Source organism: Balaenoptera borealis (genome assembly GCF_965194805.1).
Source record: "Balaenoptera borealis genome assembly, chromosome: 15".
Lineage (NCBI taxonomy): Eukaryota > Metazoa > Chordata > Mammalia > Artiodactyla > Balaenopteridae > Balaenoptera > Balaenoptera borealis.
Window position 1 is genome coordinate 37,900,372 of NC_138871.1, and position 24,883 is coordinate 37,925,254.

General features: G+C 38.1%; 1 protein-coding gene across 1 annotated transcript; it reads right to left on the reverse strand.

Moving 5' to 3' along the window:
* Positions 1–1,827: 1,827 nt before the first annotated feature.
* Positions 1,828–24,772, reverse strand: MDH1 (malate dehydrogenase 1). The gene is made up of 9 exons (XM_082358314.1): positions 24,627–24,772; positions 19,550–19,648; positions 18,619–18,715; positions 16,016–16,191; positions 14,046–14,168; positions 5,425–5,601; positions 4,849–4,962; positions 2,938–3,027; positions 1,828–2,167 (listed from the first exon to the last, which is right to left on the reverse strand). Exons 1-9 carry the CDS (start codon positions 24,627–24,629, stop codon positions 2,042–2,044), a joined length of 1,005 nt encoding a protein of 334 aa, XP_082214440.1. The 5' UTR covers positions 24,630–24,772; the 3' UTR covers positions 1,828–2,041.
* Positions 24,773–24,883: the final 111 nt, after the last annotated feature.

Below are 24,883 nucleotides of genomic sequence, written 5' to 3' on the forward strand. Positions count from 1 at the left end.
GTGCTCTAGAGCCCGCGAGCCACAGCTACTGAGCCCACGTGCCACAACTACTGAAGCCCGCGCACCTAGAGCCTGCACTCCGCAACAAAAGAAGCCACAGCAATGAGAAGCCCGCGCACAATGAAGAGTTGTCCCCGCTCGCCGCAACTAGAGAAAGCCTGCGCGCAACGAAGACCCAATTCAGCCAAAAATAAATAAATAAATTTTAAAAATATGGATGATAGAGGTGAACACATTATTGAATAAATTTAATTTTCTTTATACTGTATCTTCCAGTTGTGTCTCCTAGCTCTTATAACTTTTATACTCACACACTTCATGTAGCATTTTCTTTTTAATTCCACATGAAATAATTTTGTCTTTGTGCTTCCACTTAACTGCTGTTTTAAAGATATGTTTGACTCATTTGTGTTCTTCTTTTCTGGCTTCACTATAAAGTCAAGAGAAGGTAATGCTAGAGAAAGACAACATGGAGGAGCAGGAGCATGTCTTTCCTTCTTCCTCAGCCTTCTAGTCTCCCTCTAGTACCCTTTATGGTCAGATTTTAACAAGGAGCAGCTGGTAAAGAAATGTTTGCAGAGTCCCAATCCCAGTGTCACATGCAGAGTGCAGAAGGGTGTGTTTGCCACATTCGTACTTTACTTGTATAAATTTTTAAAAATGCTATGTGAAAATTTTTATATATCTAATAACAATCCTAAAAGCATTTTTCACTCGCTTTTTTCTTTTCTACATATGAAATATTGAGATCATGATATAGGTAATTTTTTTTAAATAAATAAATTTATTTATTTTTGGCTGCATTGGGTCTTCGTTGCTGCGCACAGGCTTTCTCTAGTTGTGGCGAGCAGGGGCTACTCTTCGTTGTGGTGCGCGGGCTTCTCATTGTGGTGGCTTCTCTTGTTGCGGAGCACGGGCTCTAGGCGCATGGGCTTCAGTAGTTGTGGCATGTGGGCTCAGTAGCTGTGGCTTGCAGGCTCTAGAGCACAGGCTCAGTAGTTACGGCACACGGGCTTAGTTGCTCTGTGGCACGTGGGATCTTCCCAGACCAGGGCTCGAATCTGTGTCCCCTGCATTGGCAGGCAGATTCTTAACCACTGCACCACCAGGGAAGCCCCAATATAGGTGATTTTAAGTAACAAACCCAGCCACATATTTGGGCACCCATGAACACTGTATTAGGCCCTGAGAGATTTATGATATTGAGTATCTTTTATGTACAGAGTTAACGACATGGATGAAAAGATAGATGTCTCCTATCCTCATGGATTTTGGAAAAAAAAGGCTAGTTTTTTCGAACAACAGCATGTTTCCAATAATACACTTAGATTAAGAATATTCCTACTAGCATAAATTTCAGTGGCATTTACCAGTTATGGAGTGTAAATGAATCCTTGTCTGCTATAGAGGAATACCTCAAGGGAAGACTAACTACCTCTCTCTTCTGTCATGAAAATGATGGTTCTAATATCATCAATGGCATTAAACTGTTAACAGAATATTATCTGCAGCCTATTTAACAGCTAATGTTAAAAGCAAATTATCCACAAAGCATAAATTAAGATTTAAAGTATATGATGTGTTTAATTGCCTAATGTAGGTAATGTTTAAAATTATATTCTGGAGTAGATTGATTCACGAGGTGGATTTTCCTATCCTATTTAAATATGAGAGAATTATGCTTTACCTTGTAACATTTTCTATCTTTTCTATCTTTACTTTGTTTTTTTTTTAAAAATCATAACCCCTTAGGCAAGCTGGGAAACATGCAAGATTGTTTTCTGAATAGAAACAAAATATTATCCAGAAATTAGAGTCTGAATCATCTTCATTTGAATATATATTTATTTTAGAATGCAGCACTAACAGCATGATGATGAACTGTCACAAATCTGTACCAAGAAGCACACAATCTTTAAAGTGTGTTGTTTTTCCACAAGTAATTTAAGTATAGCATTATTATTATTTGGTGCTAGAGTCAAAGACGACATTTAGATTCTTCAGCTTTGGGGCATTTAGTAACACGGAAATGATTGTCTAGTCAGGCAGAGGCAAGAAATTCAAACGCAGTTTCTTTTTCTTCTGCCAGTTCCTTTGCAGTAAGATCCATCTTCTCACGTGAGAAATCATTAATAGGGAGACCTTCAACAACCTTCCAGGTCTTATCCTGTTAGAAAATAATTGCAAATAAGAGATTTATAATTTATTTTTTTAAGATTTTTTTGAGGTGGACCACTTTTAAGGTCTTCATTGAATTTGTTACTATATTGCTTCTATTTTATGCTTTGGTTTTTTGGTCGTGAGGCATGTGGGATCTTAGCTCCCTGACCAGGGATCCAACCCACACCCCCTGCACTGGAAGGTGATGTCTTAACCATTAGACCACCAGGGAAGTCCCAAGAGATTTATCATTAAACTAGAATTGATGTTCCAGCAAGCAACAACTTAGTTTGAACTTAATCTAGAGAAGTATGTTTTAAAGTGTGATTCTAAAGAAGCAAATCAAAATCCAGATCTTAACAGATAATTCTGATGAAAACTCAACACTTGAATCTGAAACTCATTGAATCTAGAAAAAATCTTTAAATGAGGCTTTAATCAGGAAACATAAAAAATGACTGACTTTAGTACAGTTATAATACAAAGCAACAATACTTAGAACCATTGCTTCATTTAGAAGTAATAGAATATTTGTAGATATCCAATATTAGAAGCATAATAACAAAATGTGTCTGGTGGGGAGAGTTGCAACTTGCTTTCCAGATTAATTTCAACCTTTTAGTGACCTGAAGTTGTGCTTCACATGATTTTAAAGCTGAGAAAAAAGTCTAATTTAGTAAAGGAACAACTTTCTAGACTAAATTATACCATTATTAATAAAAACACACAACTGCTTTCCCAGTAGAGGACAGAGGTAAATAACCCAAAATACCTTACCTTGATTGTAACAGGGAACGAGTAAAGCAGATCATCAGGAATACCGTAGGAGTTACCATCAGAGATGATGCCCATGGAAACAAACTCTCCCTGAAAATAACAAATAACAATGTTTTACATTCTCATGGTGCTAAGGGATTAGTTTACATAACCAACTGACACATGAACTAACAAAATTAAACCAGGTGACACGTTCTTACTATGTGCATAACTTCATTACTGTGTAAGGAACCATTATCAGGCACTTCCACAATCAGGCAACTTTCACGGTTATTATCTTGTTCCACTCTTCCAATCTATGTGTGAAGTAGGCTACAGAAACATAACTCTCATTTTATAAATGAGGAAGCTATGGCCCAATATAGGTTTTTTATTTTTTTAACATCTTTATTGGAGTATAATAGCTTTACAATGTTGTGTTAGTTTCTGCTTTATAACAAAGTGAATCAGCTATATGCATACGTATATCCCCATATCCTCTCTCTCTTGCATCTCCTTCCCACCCTCCTTATGCCACCCCTCTAGGTGGTCACAAAGCACTGAGCTGATCTCCCTGTGCTATGCAGCTGCTTCCCACTAGCTATCTATTTTACATTTGGTAGTGTATATATGTCAATGTTACTCTCTCAGTTCCTCCCAACTTACGCTTTCCCCTCCCCATGTCCTCAAGTCCATTCTCTACATCTGCATCTTTACTCCTGTCCTGCCCCTAGGTTCTTCAGAACCATTTTTTTTTAGATTCCATATATATGTGTTAGCATATGGTATTTGTTTTTCTCTTTCTGACTTACTTCACTCTGTATGACAGACTCTAGGTCCATCCACCTCACTACAAATAACTCAATTTTGTTTCTTTTTATGGCTGAGTAATATTCCATTGTATATATGTGCCACATCTTCTTTATCCATTCATCTGTCGATGGACACTTAGGTTGCTTCCATGTCCTGGCTACTGTAAATAGTGCTGCAATGAACATTGTGGTACATGACTCTTTTTGCATTATGGTTTTCTCAGGGTATATGCCCAGTAGTGGGATTGATGGGTCATATGGTAGTTCTATTTTTAGTTTTTTAAGGAGCCTCCATACTGTTCTCCATAGTGGCTGTATAAATTTACTTTCCCACCAACAGTGCAAGAGGGTTCCCTTTTCTCCACACCCTCTCTAGCATTTATTCTTTGTAGATTTTTTGATGATGGCCATTCTGACTGGTGTGAGGTGATACCTCATTGTAGTTTTGATTTGCATTTCTCTAATGATTAGTGAGGTTGAGCATTCTTTCATGTGTTTGTTGGCAATCTGTATATCTTCTCTGGAGAAATGTCTAGTTAGGTCTTCTGCCCATTTTTGGATTGGGTTTGTTTTTTTTTTGATATTGAGCTGCTTGTATATTTTGGAGGTTCATCCTTTGTTAGTTGCTTCGTTTGCAAATATTTTCTCCCATTCTGAGGGTTGTCTTTTCGTCCTGTTTATGGTTTCCTTTGCTGTGCAAAATATTTTTTTAATTTATTTACTTTTGTTTTTATTTCCATTTCTCTAGGAGGTGGGTCAAAAAGGATCTTGCTGTGATTTATGTCACAGAGTGTTCTGCCTATGTTTTCCCCCAAAATTTTTAGGCCCAATATAGGTTTTAAGAAGAAAAAAAAGTCACCTCTACCATGTGTGCTAGGTGCTTTCCATATTTCATCTCATTACCCTCACAACCCTGTGAGTTATATGCCATGTAAAAGATGATAAAACAGCTCAGAAAGGTTACGCAACTTTCCCAAGGTTACTCAGCTAGTCAGCAGCTGAGGTGGAATGTGAACCTAACTGGCCTGACTGCAAGGCTGTTTTTTTTTTTTTTTTTTTACATTATAGCATTAAAGGACAAAAATAAAAGAGTGGCCTGTGCAATTCACTGAATTCTCACCTCTGGGGTTCCAAACCAGATGTCTCTGACGTGGTCACAGATGGCTTTCGCAGCAGACATTGCACTGGACAGTTTCCGAGCCTTGATGACAGCAGCACCGCGCTGCTGCACAGTCTGGGTGGGGCAGGCAGAGACAGCAGTGTTATTCCTGGGGTGAAAGGCTGAAACCATAGCTTAATGTGTCCCCTCCAAAATCACTCAACTACCCCATGTTGACCTTACTAACCTATTTCACTTAGAAGCACCAGTCTTCCTGAAAAGTGAAAACTATAAACCTGCACAGAAAGTTTTACCACACTTCATACAAAGAAACAGATCTCTATAAGATAGCTGGATGACTAGAGGGCATCTAGTTTTTCCCACTTTAACAATCAATCTTGACTGCTACACAATAGATCAGATTGGATTATGACTGCCTTAGTATGACCCCCAAAGAAAATATGCACTCATCAAAGGCCTGCTGTCCTTGAGTTTCCTCCCACCACCCCTTGGGGACACACTCAGGTCAGTAATGTGGTGTGTCTCTCAAGAGTTCTTGATGCTTGGCTGTGAAGAGAGCTCCCGGATTTTTCTCACCGTGATGAATTCTCCCTTGAGCCAGCTGTCATCTTTCAGAGCTTCATAAACACCAACTTCCTTTCCTTGCAGTTTCACCTTGGCATGGTTGACATCTGGATACTGAGTTGAGGAATGGTTTCCCCAGATGATGACATTCTTTACATCATCAGAAATCACACCAAGTTTAATAGCAATCTAGTTCAATAGAAAACAAATATATTACTTAGACAAATTTTTTTTTAAAATTTCAAATTGTGACGCATTTAACAAATGTCCTTAAGATAAAAAGCCTCTGAAACTTCAAGGGAACACAAGAGTTATTCTAATTTGGAAACAAACAAACAAAACCCACAAATTTTATCACTTAGTAGTTTCCCAAAAGAGTTTAATAGTGTAAACAAACACTGAGCCTGAAACATTATAGGGTACAATATTTAAGTAAAATGCTTAAGAGTAAGGATCATCTTACAGTTTATGAATGACTTATTTGTATTGTAGATTTATGAAATATAAAACACCAAGCAAGAGGTTAATATTGCTTGAATACGTAATGTAACCTTTGCTTTGTTGTTAATACTTGGAGATGACGCCTCAGCATTTCTGACCAGTCAGGTATTTAGATACTTTCTCTATATTTAGGTGAAGCTTTTAATCTATACCTATATAAATTAAGTAATTTTCAAATAATCCTAAATATAAAATTTTGGAGTTAGAAGGGACTCAAATACCAAAGTATGGCTGTCCTCATTTTATAGATTAGAAAACTGAAGTTAAGAGTTTAAATACAAAATATATATAATACTAAAATTGTAACAGAAGTAACAATCTCTAGCTGTAGGTTCAGAAAGCACTTCAGGATCCTGCATGCTTTGTAGTCACTTGAACATCAATTATGTTATATAGTACAGTGGTACCAGAAAGGGTTAAAGTTATGTTTTGAAAGATCTAAATAAAATCAGCTTGCTTATTTTGTTAATCACTTGATAAGGTAATGGGCAGAAAAGAAATTATGGTTAGTTGGATGTATACAGGCATACCTCCTCTTATTGTGCTTCACTTTACTGCACTTCACAGATACTGTGTTTTTGCAAATTGAAGGTTTGTGGCAACCCTGTGTTGAGCAAGTCTACCAGCACCACTTTTCCAACAGCATTTGCTCACTTCACGTCTCTGTGTCACACTTTGGTAGTTTTCACAATATTTCAAACTTTTTCATTATTATTATATTTGTTATGGTGATCTGTGATCAATGACCCTTGATGTTACTATTGTAATTGTTTTGGGGTACCATGAACCCTGCTCACATATAACAGTGAACTTATCAATAAACGTTGTGTGTGTTCTGACTGCTCCTCTGACTAGCTGTTCCCCTTTCTTTCTCCCTCTCCTTTGGGTTGCCCTATTCCCTGAGACACAAACAATACTGAATTTAGGCCAATTAATAACCCTACGGTGGCCTCTAAGTCTTCAAATGAATGGAAGAGTTGCACATCCCTCACTTTAAGTCAAAAGCTAGAAATAATTAAGTTTAGTGAGGAAGGCTGAAAGCAAGATAAGCTGAAAGCTAGGCCAAACAGCCAAGTTGTGAAAGCGAAGGAAACGTTCTTAAAAGAAATTAAAAGTGCTACTCCAGTGAACACACGAATGATAAGAAAGTGAAACAACCTTATTGCTGATATGGAGAAAGTTTTAATGGTCCGGATAGACGATCAAACCAGCCACAATGATCAAACCAGCCACAACATTCCCTTAAGCCAAAGCCTAATCCAAAGCAAGACTCTAACTCTCTTCAATTCTGTGAAGGTTGAGAAAGGTGAGGAAGCTACAGAAGAAAAGTTTGAAGCTAGCAGAGGTTGATTCATGAGGTTTAAGGAGAGATACTGTCTTCACAACATAAAAGTGCAAGGTGAAGCAGCAAGTGCTGATATAGAGGCTGCAGCAAGTTAGGCAGAAGATCTAGCTAAGATAATTAATGAAGGTGGCTACACTAAACAACAGATTTTCAATGTAGATGAACAGTCTTCTATTGGAAGAAGATATCATCTAGGATCTTCAAAGCTATGGGGGAGAAGTCAATGCCTGGCTTCAAGGCTTTAAAGCTTCAAAGGACAGGCTGACTCTCTTGTTAGGGGCTAATGCAGCTGGTGACTTTCAGCTGAAGCTAACGCTCACTTACCATTCTGAGAATTCTAGGGCCGTTAAGAATTCTGCCTAATCTACTCTGCCTGAGTTCCATCAATGGCACAACAAACCCTGGATGACACCATATCTGTTGACAACATGGTTGCTGAATATTTTAAACCTGTTGAAATATTCACTGTTGAAACCCAGGGCTCAGAAACAAAGATTCCCTTCAAAATATTACTGCTCATTGACTATGCACCTGGTCACCAACAGCTCCAATGGATAATGTGCCTGCTAACACAACATCCATTCTTCAGCCCATGGACCAAGGACTCATTTTGACTTTCAGGTCTTATGATTTAAGAAATACATTGCATAAGGCTATAGCTTCCAGAGATAGTGATTCCTCTTATGGATCTGGGCAAAGTCAATTGAAAACCTTCTGGAAAGGATTCATCATTTGAGATGCCATTAAGAACATTTGTGATTCCTGGGAAGAGGGCAAACTGCCAACATTCATTGGAGGAAGTGACTGCAGATATGGTGGAAATAGCAAGAGAACTAAAAGTAGAAGTGGAGCTTGAATATGGGACTGAATTGCTGCAATCTCACGATAAAACTTTAATGCATGAGGAGCTGCTTCTTACGATGAGTGAAGAAAGTAGTTTCTTGAGATGGAATCTACTCCCAGTGAAGACGCCGTGAAGATTGTTGAAATGACAAGAAAGGATTTAGAGTATTACATAAACTTAGTTGATAAAGCAGTGGCAGGGTTTGAGAGGTGTAACTCCCAATTTTGAAATTAGTTCTACTCTGGGTAAAATGCTATCACACAGCATTGTATGCTACAGAGAAATCATTTGTGAAAGGAAGAGTCAATCAATATGGTGAACTTCACTGTGGTCTTATTTTAAGAAATTGCCACAGGCACCCCACCACCCTGATCAGTCAACAGCATCACCATGGAGGCAAGACCCCCCCCCCCCAGTCAGCAAAAAGATTAGGACTTGCTGAAGGCTCAGATGATGGTTAGCATTTGTTTTTCTTTTAGCAATAAAGCCTTTTTAAATTAAGGTATGTACATATTTTTTAGACATAATGCTATTGCATACTTAATAGACTACAGTACAAATACAACTTTTTTTTTTTTTTTCAAATACAACTTTTATATGCACTGGGAAACCAAAAAATTCATTGACTTGCTTTATCCTGATATTTGCTTTATTGCAGTAGTCTGGAACCAAGCCCACAATATCTCTAATGTATGCCTGTAATTTGTTCCTAATTAGATAGCAGAATTTATAATGATCTAGAAGAGAAGGTTTTGGAAAAATGTTTTAAAAAGCTGATGTATTAGGGTGACATTGTGAGTGATTTTTCTTTCCTTTATGTTAAAATAAGAATGAGAGAAAAAAATAGTTGTACCAGAATCCACAGCTTTTGCACACATAAATAACAGCAGCACTGCATCAAAGCTCTGGTTGTGTATTCACCATATAGCAAAGGGAATACACTCGGATATTTTAATGAAATTTTAAAAACAAGGATACCAATAGCCCCAAACTGGAAACAGCTCAAAAGTCCTTCAAGAATGGTTAAACAAAGTATGGCTATTAGCATAACTGACGCCGTCTCGGGCCCTTACAGTTTCTTCTATCCTTTAAAACTGACCTGTGAAGTGAATCACATCAAGGGCTTTGTAGTTAATAGATACTGTTCAATAAACATTAGGACCAGGTAGCCTCTATGCTCTGCTGGTCCCCAAACAATGATGAAAACCTTCCTTGACATATTCCTGGCACCCACGAGACTAGTTATCCATTCATAAATCTTAACTTAGAAATGCATGTCCTGTTTCAAAGCACCTACCCCCATACCCTATAGAATCGTCCCCATGGTCCCTCTGCGGTAGGAAGTGCAGCTGCAAATGCTTCTGGGTCACTGTCCACCTGATCCTGATCCCACCCTGTGAGTAAGTCACCCTATAATAAACTGATCCATTGGTTATATGGAGCTGCCTGCCTCATTTTAAGGTCTCAAGATACCTTCTCAGTTTGGTGGGCACTTTTTGTTCCCTCCGTCCTCCAACACCAACTGTGGTACATTCATACAATTAAATAAATAAATGGAATAACAATAAAAAGGAATGAACTACTGATACATGTAACAACTTGGATGGATATTAAAGGCATTAAACTCAGTGGGGAAAAAAAAAAACAGTGTCAAAAGGTTACTTACTGCACAATTCTATTTTTAAAACATTCTCGAAATGACCAAAGTACAGAGTTGGATAACAGACAAATGGTTGTCAGAGTTTAGGAAAGGAGAGGGAGCGTGTAACTATAGAGAGGCAACGTGAGTAGGACTTCTTTTGTGGGTGATGGTACAGTTCTGTTTCTTGAAACTATGGTGGTTATAGTAATCTATATATATGATTAAATGTCATAGGATCATCCATAAAGACATACAAAAACTGCAGAAATCTGAGTAAAGCTAGTTAACAGTGTTGTGTGTAGTTTAGTCGATTTCCTAGTTTTGATAATTCTCTATAGTTATGTAAGATGTCACCACTGGGGGAAGTGGGTGATGGGTACATGGGATTCTCTGTACTATTTCTGCAACTTCTTCTAAGTCTATAAATATTCCAAATTAAAGAGTAAAAAATAAAATGACAACCAACCAACCAAAAAGAATGAAGATTAAAAAAGCCATTACCTAAAATGTTTGCAATGCCTTGACTCATCTTCACGGTAATTTATTCAGTCAAGTAAGAAGCAAGTTGTGCCTACTTTCACTGACCCTTAAAATAAGTCAAGACTCATTTCTTAAGTCCTCAAATAGATTTTAAAAATAAGTTAAAATTCTTTGTTCCTGACATTTAAAATCACTTCTGATCTAAACCCTGCTTCATTTAGAGTTCTGCAAGTATTAGGACTATTAACTACCATATCAGTCTTCACAAATTAGTTGGATGGTTGGTTTCTGGGGTACCCAGCTACTGATCTGCTTAGCGGTTGGGGTAGAGTGGTGTGCTGTGCAATGAGTACCATTTTCTGTGTGTGCCATGACTTGAAAGGACTTGCAAAGAACTGTCCTCACTTATATTTAGCTGGCATCATTGAGAAAAAGGAATATTTATACTGGGGTAAGTGAGCCAAGATGTATATTATCAAGAACTTAGAAACCATAACTCTGCTGAATGTCAGTTTCAGCTGCTCCAAAGTACAGTGAGGACAAACTGCCCACAGGCCTATCCTCCCTACAGGAGGCTCCCCTTACTTCCTGTGTCCTATTGGCCACCTCCTCTTATTCTTTAGATCTCCTGAGCTAATCCACTTCTGTCTGGATAGCAAAGGCCAGTACTTTGCACCCAGCATATATAGTTTCTGAGAATATCATGCATGTCAGAGCTAGTCTAAACTACCATGTACCTAGGCTAGCAGTTCCTTACTCCTTCAGACACTTTCACGTCTGTCACACAGATCTGTTAAACAGGTTTTGATTCATTCTCCAGCTCTAGTAATTTTCTTCTCTCTGATACCACCTAACTGGTTTCATTGCCAAATTACCTGGTCAGCAGACAACATATGTAGCTCTGGTCTGCAAATACACAGGGGATTTCTGCAGGTGATAAACAGTCACTAGGTAGCTAGGAGCTCTGATTTCCAAAATAAATTATGTAAGACTAGTATCCATTCATGTAAGAAAAATTAATCTTTGGGTTTGTTACTTTTCTCACTGGATTAATGGCCTCTATAGGAGGAGGAAACTTCTAACAGCATTCACTGTACCAGAATTGCATGCTGGAACACATGCCAAAGTCAAAGTATGATGAGATGGCTCCTTCTTTCCTCACTCAGACTTTCACCCCACAAGGAAAACTGTTGCAGGCACTGGGACAAAGTATTATTTAGCTGTACTTCTGGAAGCAGAATTTTCCAATGCCTGCCTCCACCAAGGCCTCAGGTCAAACAGCAAAGATGGAAATTTGTCGGTGTCATCATTTTACCTCTTTCTTCCTGTTGTAACTAAGTGAATTGCCATCTGGTAATCCAGAGTCCACAGATGCAACAACTATGATGATCATCTTTTCCTTCATAACTGTTCTACAGTACCCCAATCTCCAGCCTCCAGGCATTCAAACAAACTCCCATTTCTTCCCAGCCCCTGGACACTGGCTAAATAACAAGGAAAAAGACCCAGCTCACAGCCCAAAGCCTCTCAGGAAATATTTGCAATTTAAGCTTGTTATCCAAAGACCTTTTAAATTAACTGAGAGATTTCTGAGGTGTGACTCTTCTCAAACCTTGGTTATATCTCTCTTAATCATCATCGTCATCATCAATAATAACTATAGCAGCCAACCTTTTGCTATGTGACAGGCACCAGGATAAGGTCTTAACATAGATCTTATCTCATTTAGTTCACATAACTACCATCTGAGGTAGATTCAATTATTATCCCATTTTATAGCTTGAATATACTTTCTCAGGGTCACAGAGCTAGTGAATGGATTAGGTCACTTGATCCCATTTTGTAAGAACACACATGAGGGTCTGGAGTCAGGCAGACCCTTTTACTGACTCCGTCATTTACTAGCTGTGTGACTTTGAGCAGGTTCCCTGACCTTTCTGGGCTTCACATTTCTTATCTGTAGAACAGTAGTAATAACAGATATCTCATATGGCTACTATGAGAAGTAAATGACAAGTCAGATGTAAAGCATTCAGCTTAGTGTAGAAACTTAAATGTGAACACTTTTCTCCTTCACTGGGCCCTCCAGAGCTGAAAGCTCTTAGTTTAAAGCAGTAGTTTTGTTAGCCACACAGTAATAAGGAAGGTATGGGGTTAAACCAGAGTATGTCATGTCTTGCAGGAGTAGAATACTGGGCAATAAGAGAAATTGCAACATGCACTAGACAAGCTTAGGTTAAGAACTAGAGTGTGAATTTCAGAACCCTTCTGTTCTAAGGAGATTGGGAGAAAGGTGAACTATGACCTCCTAGGTGTTCATGTGGAAACAAAAAATAGGTCTCAGTAATTAATGATTTTAGAAAGAACAAAGAATGCAAGAACAAACAACTGTTATTAGGCATGAGAAGTAACCATAGCAAAGATAACAAATCAGTTATAAAGACTCCCTGTTCTGTCCTATTTCAAAGGTAAAGATCAGCCTGAAACACATTCTTGAGCTGTTTTGCAGCGTCCAAAACCCCTCAAGCACTCAGCCACCAGATTAACTGGAGCCTAAGGAATGAGCCTTTGCTGACCCTTGTGATTTCACACAACTAGGTTCTTGGATTTTGTCAACTTAGGGTGACCTTTGCCTCATTTTAATGCTAAAATCTCCACCCCAAGGGCTGGAATTTCTGCCATTTTTGAACATGCAAGGCATGTATGTTTGAGCATGTTGTTGTACTGCGCAAGTGCATCTAGAACTCCACCTTTGCATTGAAGATTACACTCGCCCTTTCATGAATATACATGTACCCTTAGCTTAAAATGTCCCTGATCTGGTTATTTGGAGAGACAGTGCTTTGAGAGCTATCTACCTGTTTCCTTACTTGTCACAAGGAATAAACACTTCTGCTTTGACTGAAAGTACTTGGTATGTTCACTGGCGATGCACCCCAAGTGATGGGCCCATTGAATCTGGTAACAGTTTTCAACTTAGACCTCACACCATCATTTGGTAAAAATAGTTTTCTTGAAACTCAACAATGTTGTCTTCTCTAGAGAAGAAAGAACTAAATTCATAGACCTATCTAGCAGATGAGCTGTGGATAAGGAGGATGGCCAGAAAGATGCTAGGGAAAAGGAAAGAGGTTATGTCCAAGAACTAGAACTTTGTCATGACATCTAAGGGCACTGGGATTGTCTAGATCTGAGAAAGCCTAGGAAACTAGCACAGATGAGTGGCAAGGTCTCTAATTTAAAAAAAGCTATTGTTAATACCCTGGTCACTGACCCCTTAGCATATTTATCTAAGGCTCCAAGGGATAAGGAAACTGGATAACAATTAAAATTTAGCTACTAAGTATTGAAAACTAAGAAATTTTATGGAAACATGTAGAGTATGAGGATATAAAAATGAAAATGAAATTAAATTAAAATCAAATTCGATTGCTTAGCAGTAGGGAAAAAAGCAGAACCACATATAATACACAAAGCTCAAGTTTTTCTATTATAATCTCCTATATATCTGACAAAAATAATTTGTGTGCTGTCATGTGAATTATCTATACTACTGACTAATTTTTAACCACTGTACTAAGAGGACATTAGCAATGATATGTAATTAAAGCTAGGAAATGAAATTATAGTTGAGAAAATTAAGTACGAAGTTCAGCTGCTTTAAGAGGTTAGGTTTAAAGATGTCCTAACAAATTGGAATAGCTTCCTACTAAAACAAAACAACAAGAAAAAAGCACAAACTATGATTCAGCTACTTAAAAGTTAGAGAAAAAGGGTTTAAAGTTGAACATTCATAAGATTTGAAAACGCATCTTTCTTACCTGAGCTTTAGCTCGGTTGTGATCCAGACGAGTCAAGCAACTGAAGTTCTCCTTGGGGATGGACGGTGCCGACTTGGAGGCAGTCAGGCAGTTGGTGTTGGCCGGGTTTCCCACCACGATAACCTAGGAGGTACGCGAGGCATAGCAGAGCTACAGACCGTAACTGATTAACTAAACCGACTTAGAATATGACTGACATGTAACACGTAGCCTTCTTATCAAGTTTGTGTTAGCAAAATACGTATAGTTATTATTGCAGTTTCTAGTTTCTAGTAGGTTTCTATCCTCCGTTCTAATAACTTTTCCCCCTTGTTAGTATTTGGTGCGACTACTGAAAACATTTACTAAAACCACCGTTATGTACACAAGTCATTTTGTTTTCTGCCGAAACAGAGACAGCATTTATCTAGTTGCCATAAAAAACTAGTAACCTAGGGCTCTATCTCAGAGTTCAATTCAATCATAAAAGTTTTCCTCCTTATAAAAGTAGTCCAAGAAAGAAATTCTACTTGAGAAGTTTACTTTAGGACAATCATTTGCCCTTATGAATGAAAAGTGTTTCTCAGTCTTGCCTAATCCTAAGAATTAACTGGGTTAGTTGCTAAAATACCAGGTCCCACCATTTCACACCCATTGAATCAATCTGTAGGAGAAAGCACTTCAGGCTTTTTTTTTTTTTTTTTTGGAGGGGGTAGGTATAGGATGCAGTGAATTACAATACAGCATAGGAAAATGTATACATGAACATTTTTTACAAGTCTTAAAAATCTTTAATAAAATGATAAAAAAAACTTACTGTGAAATTATATCAAACTTACAGAAAAGCTGTAAGCATATTATAAAGACTAACTCCCACGTTACTTGTATCGATTCTCTAATTTGCCCCATCTCTTTCACTTTCTGTGCACGTGTGCACGCATGCACACACACACACACACACACACACACTGCCCTTAGTCTTTTTTTTGGCCTATTTGAGAGCAAGCTGTAGATATGATACTCTGCTATCCCTAACTACTCCAGTGTCGGTGTATATTTCCCCCAAGAAAGACACTTTTGGCTGAGAGGCAATTACTATGCAAGTAGTACTATAACTCCAAGCAACCTTGTAATTTTTTTACTAAGAGACCTGGGGATTTCTACCCAACTCATTTCTATTATTTTCTGTTAATGACTACAGAAAATAAAAGTTAACTATTTGAAATAAAATCTGCAGAAAGCAAAAATTCAGGTGTCTATGAAGTATTATAGAAGATAGAACATTATAAATGGCAACATTAAAAAACCTTATAAAATTTTCTTTTACCTTTCTTTGAATTCAGAATTGGGTGGAAGAAGTGTATCAAAATCAGAAAAATCTCTAACTAGCAAGCCCTTTTGCTATGACAATTAAGTTCTAGGTAACTGATACTTAATTGGTAAAAGGAGGCTTTACTGTAATAATAACACAAATTTAGAAAACAAAATAAATAGGTTGAACACAAAGAGACAGAATAGGAAGTCATACCGACTCAACACCTCAAGAGACGAACATATCGAAATTCCTCTGGACTGAGAAAAAGTGAGCATTCAGAAGCCCCTACCTCCTGTGACTAAGAACAAACAGCTTATAGCCATCTCCCTTCACAATCACAAACACAAATCCAAATGTCTGAACAAATAGTCCCACACAGCTAAAAGGCACCAGAAAGTTCTGTGCCTTCTCTATAGGTTTACAAACTAATATTAAATCTCCATGTCATGGTAATAGGCAGAATATCTTTGAGCCCCTCAGAATACAGATTTCTACACTATATGAACAAAACCCAGAAAGGGAGGGCTAATTGAGCAAAACTCTGTATCTGTATTTACTGACCATCGCACAGAACTAGGGAAAAAAAAGGCAAATACTTTCTTTTTCACTTAAATGTTGAAAGCAGAAGTTTCAAATGCTGATAATGAAAAACCCAATAAAATACTGCATTGGTCACCTTAACTGACTTCTTGGCATATTTGTCCAAGGCTGCACCCTGGCATTTGAAGATTTTCACATTTGCTTTGAGTAAATCTTTCCTCTCCATGCCATCCCTTCTTGGCATGGAGCCCACAAGAATGGCCACATCCAGGTCTTTGAAGGCAATCTCTTCTTTATCTGTTGCGATGACATCTGTGAACATGGCAATAAATATGCAGAGCTACTTAAACGCCAAAGTCTGAGGTTTTCTTTTTCATACTGAATCTACCCAGTAACTCTTTCACTTTGTAGCAAATGTTTACTCTTACAAATCACATTGATCAAAGTTTTAGGGGCCTAAAAAAAGAAAGGCAATATATTAATTCAACAACCATAACATCAGCAGAAATGTCAATACATTTATTTTGCTTTTCCTATTTCAATAATTATCTTAATTCCAAAACTCTATAGCTTTTATCTTTTATAATGATGCAAGGTAACTTTCAAGGCAACATTAATTATTCACATTAATTACCACAGATAACACAAAAGAGAAACTAATTCACCTAACCTTTAAATTATAATTACTTTAATTCTAAGATATCAATCAAATTAAAACAATGCTTATTGAGGAGTTTTTGCAAGGAATAACACTAAGAGATTTCTTTTGTCAAATTTAATTTTAACATTTTACACATGAAGACAATGAGGCTTAAAGAGATTAATTAGCTGCCTATCAAAAAGGAGTGGGGCTATAATTCAAGTCAAGATTGGTCCAGATTTCAACCACTGTGCTGCAGTGTCAGTCCAATACACCACCTGTTTTTTGATTGAAGAACATAGTTGACCCTTGAATAACACAGGTTTGAACTGTGCAGGACCAGTTATATGTGGATTTTTTTCCCACAGTAAATATTACAGTACTGTACAATCTGAGGTTGGTTGAACCTGTGGATACAGAGGATCTGTGAACAGAGGGCCAACTATAAATTGTACTCGGATTTTCCACTGCAGGGAAGACTGGCACCACTAAGCCCTGAGTTGTTGAAGTGTCAGCTATATATCATGGCTTTCTTTTGGTGACTGTATTAAAAAGGCCATGTGCTATAGACTGAATGCTTGTGTCCACATAAAATTCATACGTTGAAATCTAATTCCCAGTGTGATAGTATTAGGAGGTAGGTCCTTTGGGAAGTGATTAGGTCATGAGGGGGAGCCCTCACGATTGGGATTAGTGCCCTTATAGAAGAGGCCTCAGAGAGCTCCCTCACCCCTTTTGCCATGTGAGGACACAGTGAGAAGATGGCTGTCTGTGAACCAGGAATTGGGCTCTCACCAGACACCCAATCTATTGGCTCTTTGATTTCTGACTTCCCAGCCTCCAGAACTGTAAGAAATAATTTCTTTTGTTTATAAACCACTCAGTCTATGGTATTTTTGTTATAGCAGCCCAAAGGTACTAAGACAATCAGGATACAGTGTTGTCACTGATAAAATTTTTAGACCAGGAACTTGGGTCAGTCAGGCTTCTGTAAGTCCCCAGATAAGTATACATAAGAGCACCAGCTGGAGAAAAAATATCCATCTTCTTCCCAGCCATGCACCTTTATCTGCTGAACCTTCCCTTCCGATCATATTCACAGCTGACCAAGGACAAGCCAACTGTAACCTGGGCCCACTAGAGCGAGCAGAGAGAACTCTGTAGAGAACAGAATAAAAATGGAAAAAGCAACAGAGGGGGTTGATTTGGAAACAGTGGGTGAGGAAAGGGAGCCAGCAGAACAGCTTGGACAGGGTAATGCATTCTCTTACATAACTAAGCAACCAAATGATTGAGATGGCAGAGTATTCCTTCTACTAAGTGTTTATTGAACAGATATATGAATTCTGAGCATTGTTTCTCTTGGGCATATTTACATTTTTGATTTGTGCAATCCTCTTTGAGAGTATTATTAATTAATCCTTACCCTCCCTCACCCCAAAAAAGATGATGAAGGTATAGCTAAAGAAAAATATTCAAATTAGTTTACAACCTGACCTAATATTTTAATGAACCTTTCAACCAAATTTAGGACTTGTCTTACATTTGTTACTTGTTCATTGAGGCTCAAAGGCTCTTAGCAGAACTCTTGTAGGCTTTCTGAAACCATGTAGTATATGATTAGAACAATTTATATTATATCTTAACCTGACAACTGGCAGATGGGGTGGGACTATATATGGGGACCAACCAATTTCTAGTCCCCAAGCAGCATATGGTTCTGGAAAACATCATTTAGCGTTGAAAAAGTTCTCCATTACAGGACACTACTATTACTATTTAAATAGAATTTAAATAATAACACAGTGTGGACAATCTCAGGTGGATAACCCTTGTGCAATATTATACTTAATTGGTAAAATAAATTACATATAGGCATGTTGGGAAAAAAGTATAATCTTTTATCTTATACAGGTTATTTCACACTTTTACCCTTATTTATTCTTGGTATATATCTTAACAAGTAGTTGTAGTTCAAAAAACAAAAACTTTTTATGAAATAATTTCTAATTGAGAGGCCAGTTAACAAAACTCTAAAATCTGCTTTTTAAAGATGTAAAATACTATAAAATCCCTTTCTCCTCCACTCCCAAACTCACCTTTCAGGAGGGGAAGGGCACAGTCTTGCAGCTCCATCAGGACACCATCCAGGACGCCCATCATGGGAGTAATATCCAACAGCACGAGAATGATAGGCTGCCAAATAAATAGCAAGGACAGCATCTGTCAGTGTAGGTATGTCGTTTAGTCACAGAAAAAGTCCTTTCACAGAGTTTTTGCTAATTGGTGTGTATATGTGTATAATTCCCATTAATTAGTCATAATTATTTTAAGAAGTCAGGTGTTTAACATCAGGCGTCCTTTAAATAAAAAGGAATGCTATAAAACCAGCAATGGTTTGCTAACAGACACAGTAAGAGGAATCACCATTACTGAATTTTAAAGGAGTACATGGAAGAAATATCAAGTTGAAGTGACATGTCACAACCTTGCTCTTGTTGTTGATGGCTGTATATCTAATTTCATTTCACAGAAAGCTAAGCACAGTATCTGGCATGAAGGAAGAACTTGATATCCATGGGTGAAGAGAATGGATAAATGAATACTGTACGAAAGGATTTTAGTGTACATTAATCAGACCTGCTGGAATAGGGGGTGCCTGCTTCAAACTGGGAAGCCTATTTGCCTGTCCAACTCTTTTGGGTCTTAAGACCATTTATGAACAAGAAAGTGCTGATTCAGCAACTTTCTCTCCCACGAGACTCTCCCTAACAGTTACTGTCATTATACCTGCTGGCTGCACCAAGTCAACTTAACAGTAGGTGGAATAGTTCTAATTTGCAAAGCATTTTCAATGCCCAGAGGGGTGCGTATAAATAAGCTACCAGATTCCACTTATAGCCGTGTGCCTAGTACATTCGTTGGGATTATCCATTCCTTTACCATTTAAACATTTCTTTGCAACTAAATACAGGGTTTTATTGAAAATGTTCTTACTTTTACTTAAGATTTACAGACACTTGCCCCTACCTGGTCTTTACCGAAGACAGATCCATTTCCAATACTGTATAGCAGTGAATAAGCAATTTGACCAGCTGCTCCAGTCACAAGGACTCGGATTGGTTCAGACTGTAATGAAAGAGACCCATTAACACCTTATTAAAAAATGCTATTTTACCCTAAAGATATTCAGAATTTTCTCTATAATAAGACAACCACATACTTTAAAAGCTAATGTAAAATTTTAAAGACTCTTCGCATCTGGCTTAGTAGAAGACGTTTATCCCAGACTTGTCCCAGTAAACACAGCATGCACAAAGCAACTAAGCAACTTCTGGAACATGTGTCCTTTGGCTGCATATTTATGTGGTGTTATTTAACTCTCCCTGCTATCTTGGATTTACTTACAAAATCTTATCCATCTTTTTTAGGATATTTTACCACTAAAATAGGCCTAACGATGTTGATGTGCATTATGTGATGATACAAACCCTGGCGGCCACTAGAACCTTACAAATCCTCTTATGCAAATCCCCCACTCCCTTCTGCTGAAAAGAATCTTTCATACCAGGAAGAGGAGTAATAGCGGTTAAAAATTTCCCTTTAGAAGGAGCCAGAAAGTTTTTATAAAACTATTAATCGTGATTCAACTTAACTACTTGGGGGAAGAAAAATAAGCCTATATTTTTTATTTAAGGGGAAATAAAAATGAAAAAATGATAATATCTGGATTGTAAAAAATTTTAGCATTAAGTAATAAATAACAGTAGCAACGTGTGGTAACAGTTGACAACCTGATTTTAAGGGAAAATTAATATTAAAGGGGAGGAAGGGGAAAAAGTACAAAGAACATATTAGTTATAATAGATGGAAGTCATCTTATAGACCCTGAATAAAATATGAACATATGGACAAAAAATATATATAACATTCAAAGTGACGACCCTAAGTCATTAAAAATAAGTTAAATTAAGCTCAGAGAATTAAAAAGATAGAAATATTTCTGTTAAAAAGAGCTGAACAAAAATGCCTGGAAACTTAATGGGTAAGTTTAATTAGATGGAAAAATTCAATCAAGGGAATTGTTCCTTTCTCTGACAATGATGGGTAAATGTACTTCCACTCTGTGTCACCTCTATAGTTACCCACACTAGAGAAGTGGCTGAAGTGACTGGGGATAGGGGATTAGATTTCTTTATATTTAGAATTCCCTCTTAGAGAGGGGTCATGCTTCTAGGATAGAAGAAGACTATGACCTGAAAAGGTCCTTCTAACCTTCAAACCCTAACCTCTGGAGGTCAGCAGCACTTAGCAATCTGGTACCCATAGAATTCAGAGGAAGAAAAATCTCAGGCAAGTGTCAACTCTTGTAGAGAAATGCATCTGAACACAGCAGACTATGTATGTGTTTCTTCTTCAGAGAGGTGACCAGGGTGAGAGTGGAGAAAAAGGGAAAAAACTATGGAGAGTTTCTTCCTGACCTTCTGGGTTTCTTGCCCATACCCTTCACCAACTTCCCCCTATGCTTTAATATCTCTAAATATACAAAATACGATAATTCCCCCAATAATCCAATTTTAATACAATACATATTTATTTATGTTCCCAAATAGACTTTAGGTTTATAAAGAGCACTGTTATTGTATATATTTATTTTCTATCACATGGTCTTTACATGTTTTAAATTCTGTCATTTTCCCCTCTTTCCTTGAAGTATAGCAGGTGAGGAAAAAGAAACAGAGGAAGAAATGATTCCCCCTCCCTCTTTAGAATGCAAGCTCTTTAAGGACAGGGGCTTTGTCTACTTTATTTACTGTTGTATCCCAGCTGCCTAGAACAATGCCTGGCATGTAGTTAGAGCTCAAACATTTGCTAAAGCTCAGATATTTGCTGGGTCTTGTAAAATTACTATCAAAACCTTGGAAACGTAAAAGAATTGTTTGGAAGCAAACCCAACATGCTTTAAAAAATTGTTTTATTCATATATACTTGCATTGAGAAGGCTGGAAATAATGACAATAGTTCCAGCTATGGTTAGCAAAATTATTTATGTCAGTAGTTCTAATGAAAGTCTTCTTTTATTACATAACTTGTACTATTTTAGGCCAGAGACTCCATTAGTGAACCATATGCAAGAAACAAGAGGATAAGCCAATTTTTTAAAACAGGGGGCTAGAGAGGCAGTAGAGTGTGACAGTTAAAGAGATGGCCTCTAGAGCCAGACTTTGTGGTTCAAATCCTGATTCCTCAACTCAGCTGTATGTTCTTGGGCAAGTTACTGTATTGTTTCTCCATAGTAAAGTGGAGATAATAATAGCAGCTACCTAACAAATAAGGTAGTCATAAGGATTGAGAGAGTTAACATACAAAGCAGTAAGAACAGTATGTAGCAAGCACTATAATTATAGGTCTCAGGTTTTTCCTCTAAGGACTCTTGTAGCCTGTGGCTGTTACTCTCCACTAGACTGTGAAACTTCCGGGAGAACAGTCTGCCCCTGACTCAAATTTGCACTCCCATATAGCATTCAACAAGGATTTGCTGAATGAAGGAAAGTAAGAGTTAAGAAAAGCATAAACACATGCTACTTCAATGAAAGCAAGCTACGATAAGCAATGAGGGGAAAAGTAAATATTACTATCTGTAAAGCTTAACCTCCCAGAAAGTCAGGTAGATGGTCAGAAAAGAACAGTCAATTTTAGGCATTTATTTTAGCTACTAAAAAAATGGGTTCAAAGTACCACAGTCCCTAGTGAAGGGGTTGTGGGCAACTAATGAACAGGCACGAATTACACCTGAGCAGTTTCCTTCTTCTCTATCACTGAGCAAATTATTTTCACAGGTAGGTGATTCCATCTTGTTAAGAGTAGTATGAAGCCTAGTGTCTGAATGTCTGGTGATGAAACAGGAAAGAAGTGCCTATTTGGTTCTGTCTGCTCTTTGCAACGTTACAGTTGAAAAGCAGGAGGGTGAGAGATTCCCACTGACATTTTTACAACGTTACAGTGTGAAGATAGGTTACTATTCTTTGTTTAGATATCTGGGCAGTTTGCCAAGATCCAAGGAAGGAATGTCTTTGCTCTTGGCAGGGCACTAATGACCTTCGTGCAGATGCAGGCTCTGTCTTGGGCATGTGTTCAAGTCTCAGTTGTAAAGCTTGAATTTAAGTGTTCCTTCTGTTATTCTACAGAAAGACCCATGTGTTCCTTTTTTACTTTCTCATTTATATATATTTCTGTAATATAAAAGACAAACAGTATTCAGATTCCTTCATACAGTTTATTCTTGCTTGTCATTCCCTATGGACACAAGGAAAGAATTGACTCCTTGAAAAAAACCCTGATTTTAATAGCTTACAAAAGATGGCTCTTTTCTAACTCAGTGATTGTTCACACACTCTCCTGAGGAGGCAAGGAGATTGAGTCATGTGAGAATTTGCCATCAGTTTCAGCAAACTGGCAGGAGGGTTCTTCCTCATGGACATTATTTGGTGCTGGAGTGACCTTCCTGGGGTGAGGCCTGGCTTGATATACTGTGTAGAAAAACAAAGCAAGAATGGGGGCCCAGGAGCTTTCTGTGACCTTGGGAAAATAATTTGACCTCACCAGGTTATGTTTTAAGATTAGAGGAAATAATTTCCAAATTCCCTTCCAATTCTAGAATTACAATATTCTCATTGTAAAACCATCAAGTAATATAAATGCTGATACATAGTTTAGTTTGTATTTGCAGTATGAGCTTGTATCTTCATCCAGAACCTCAGCAACTAAAAATAAATTTTCAGAATGACTTGATATGTGTCTGAATGATACAATATGGTAAGATGGAAAGTATGTGAGATCCTTGGGGGCAAACTGTTGTATGACCTTGAGCAGATCACATTCTTTTTGGGTTTCAATAAACTCAATTTTAAGATGGCCAAGATGTTTGTTTTAAAAGGTTCCATCCAGTTTTAAAATTATTAAGTCTGAGGTTCTCTGATAATAAGTACCTCTGCTTTCTTGCTAAGATTACTAGCTCAGAAACCACTGAAACCATCATTTAAATGACTAATTATGTTATCTGACAAAATAAGTAGGAAACCTAGGTTTAACACTTACTGAGAATTAGAAGCTGTCCCCACTGGCTCCCTTATGAAGGTGGAAGAAGTAATCCCCTTGCCCTGAAAACACGTCTTTTCAGGTTCTGGAAATGTTCCAATTCCTTCAAATATTTCCCCACATTCCCCACTCATTTTAGTATTTTGAAATAACAGAGGAAAAACAGTTTCAACTACAAATACAAGTACTGAAGCAATTTCTCTCAGTTTGATGTCAAATGTCACCTTCAAACAGCATGCTGATTATTCCTACGTCAGTACCCTCACCAACCTCCCTTCTCCCTTTCAGCAGAGACAAGATATCCATATCTTGGTATCCAAAGCTTCGTGACACGATGGTTTTATTGTGTAACATTTAAAAGTAGTGGTTCTAGAATTCCTAACACACAGATCAGTAAAAAAAAATGCACTAATTATTTGGCTAGGGGCGCCGTCACTGCAACATGTCCAGGTACGACAAAAGGAGATCAATGAACAGGTTTTAAATAACATTTCGTGAAATTAGATATGGCGGAAACACTTCTCCCGAAAACGTAGATCGCAATCCCGAGCATCTGGTAAGCACTACCTTTGCAGTGAAGGCCTTCTGCTTTCAAGGGCTTTGACAAAAGCCCTTAAAAACACTGTGGGCTTAAGAGGAGAAAAAGAGGTTAGGGTCCAACACCCCCTCCCATTTCAAACCTTATCGTCCTTATCAAACCCCTATACCGTGCTTTGGAGAAAATCCGCAGCTTCGTATTTTGTACCCCCAACATGCAGAAGGACTGAGATCGCGCCTCTCCAAGGACAGCGATGTCTCTAAAGTCCTTCTAAGAACCCCCAGCTGTAAATCAACCCCTTCCCAATTACCGGGTCCCTGCGACAGTCCCCAGAAGATGAGTCGGGGCTTTCCAAAGGGCGCGAAGGACAATCCCTTGCACAGCCTTCCCCCAATAGTCCTTCAAACGCAAGAAAATCCACACACGGGCGCGAAGGCCGGAGGTGGGCAGCATGCAGGGGCCCACACTCACCATGACTGGGAACTGCACGGACACTTCTCTGCACCTGCAAAATGAGCTTCAGGGAGTCGGGTCACCTCTATCGCAGAACCAACTCCGAAAAGGCGAGTGGTGTTGGAAAGAAAAGGCTCGGCTCCCGACCGCGGAGCCCTCTGGGAACTGTAGTTTAAGCAGCCCTGATTCTGGCGCAATCTCCAATGCATTTCCTTCGAGTGTTGAACTACACTTCCCGAGGTCAGAGGGTCTTCTCACGCCCTGCTCCTTGCGCT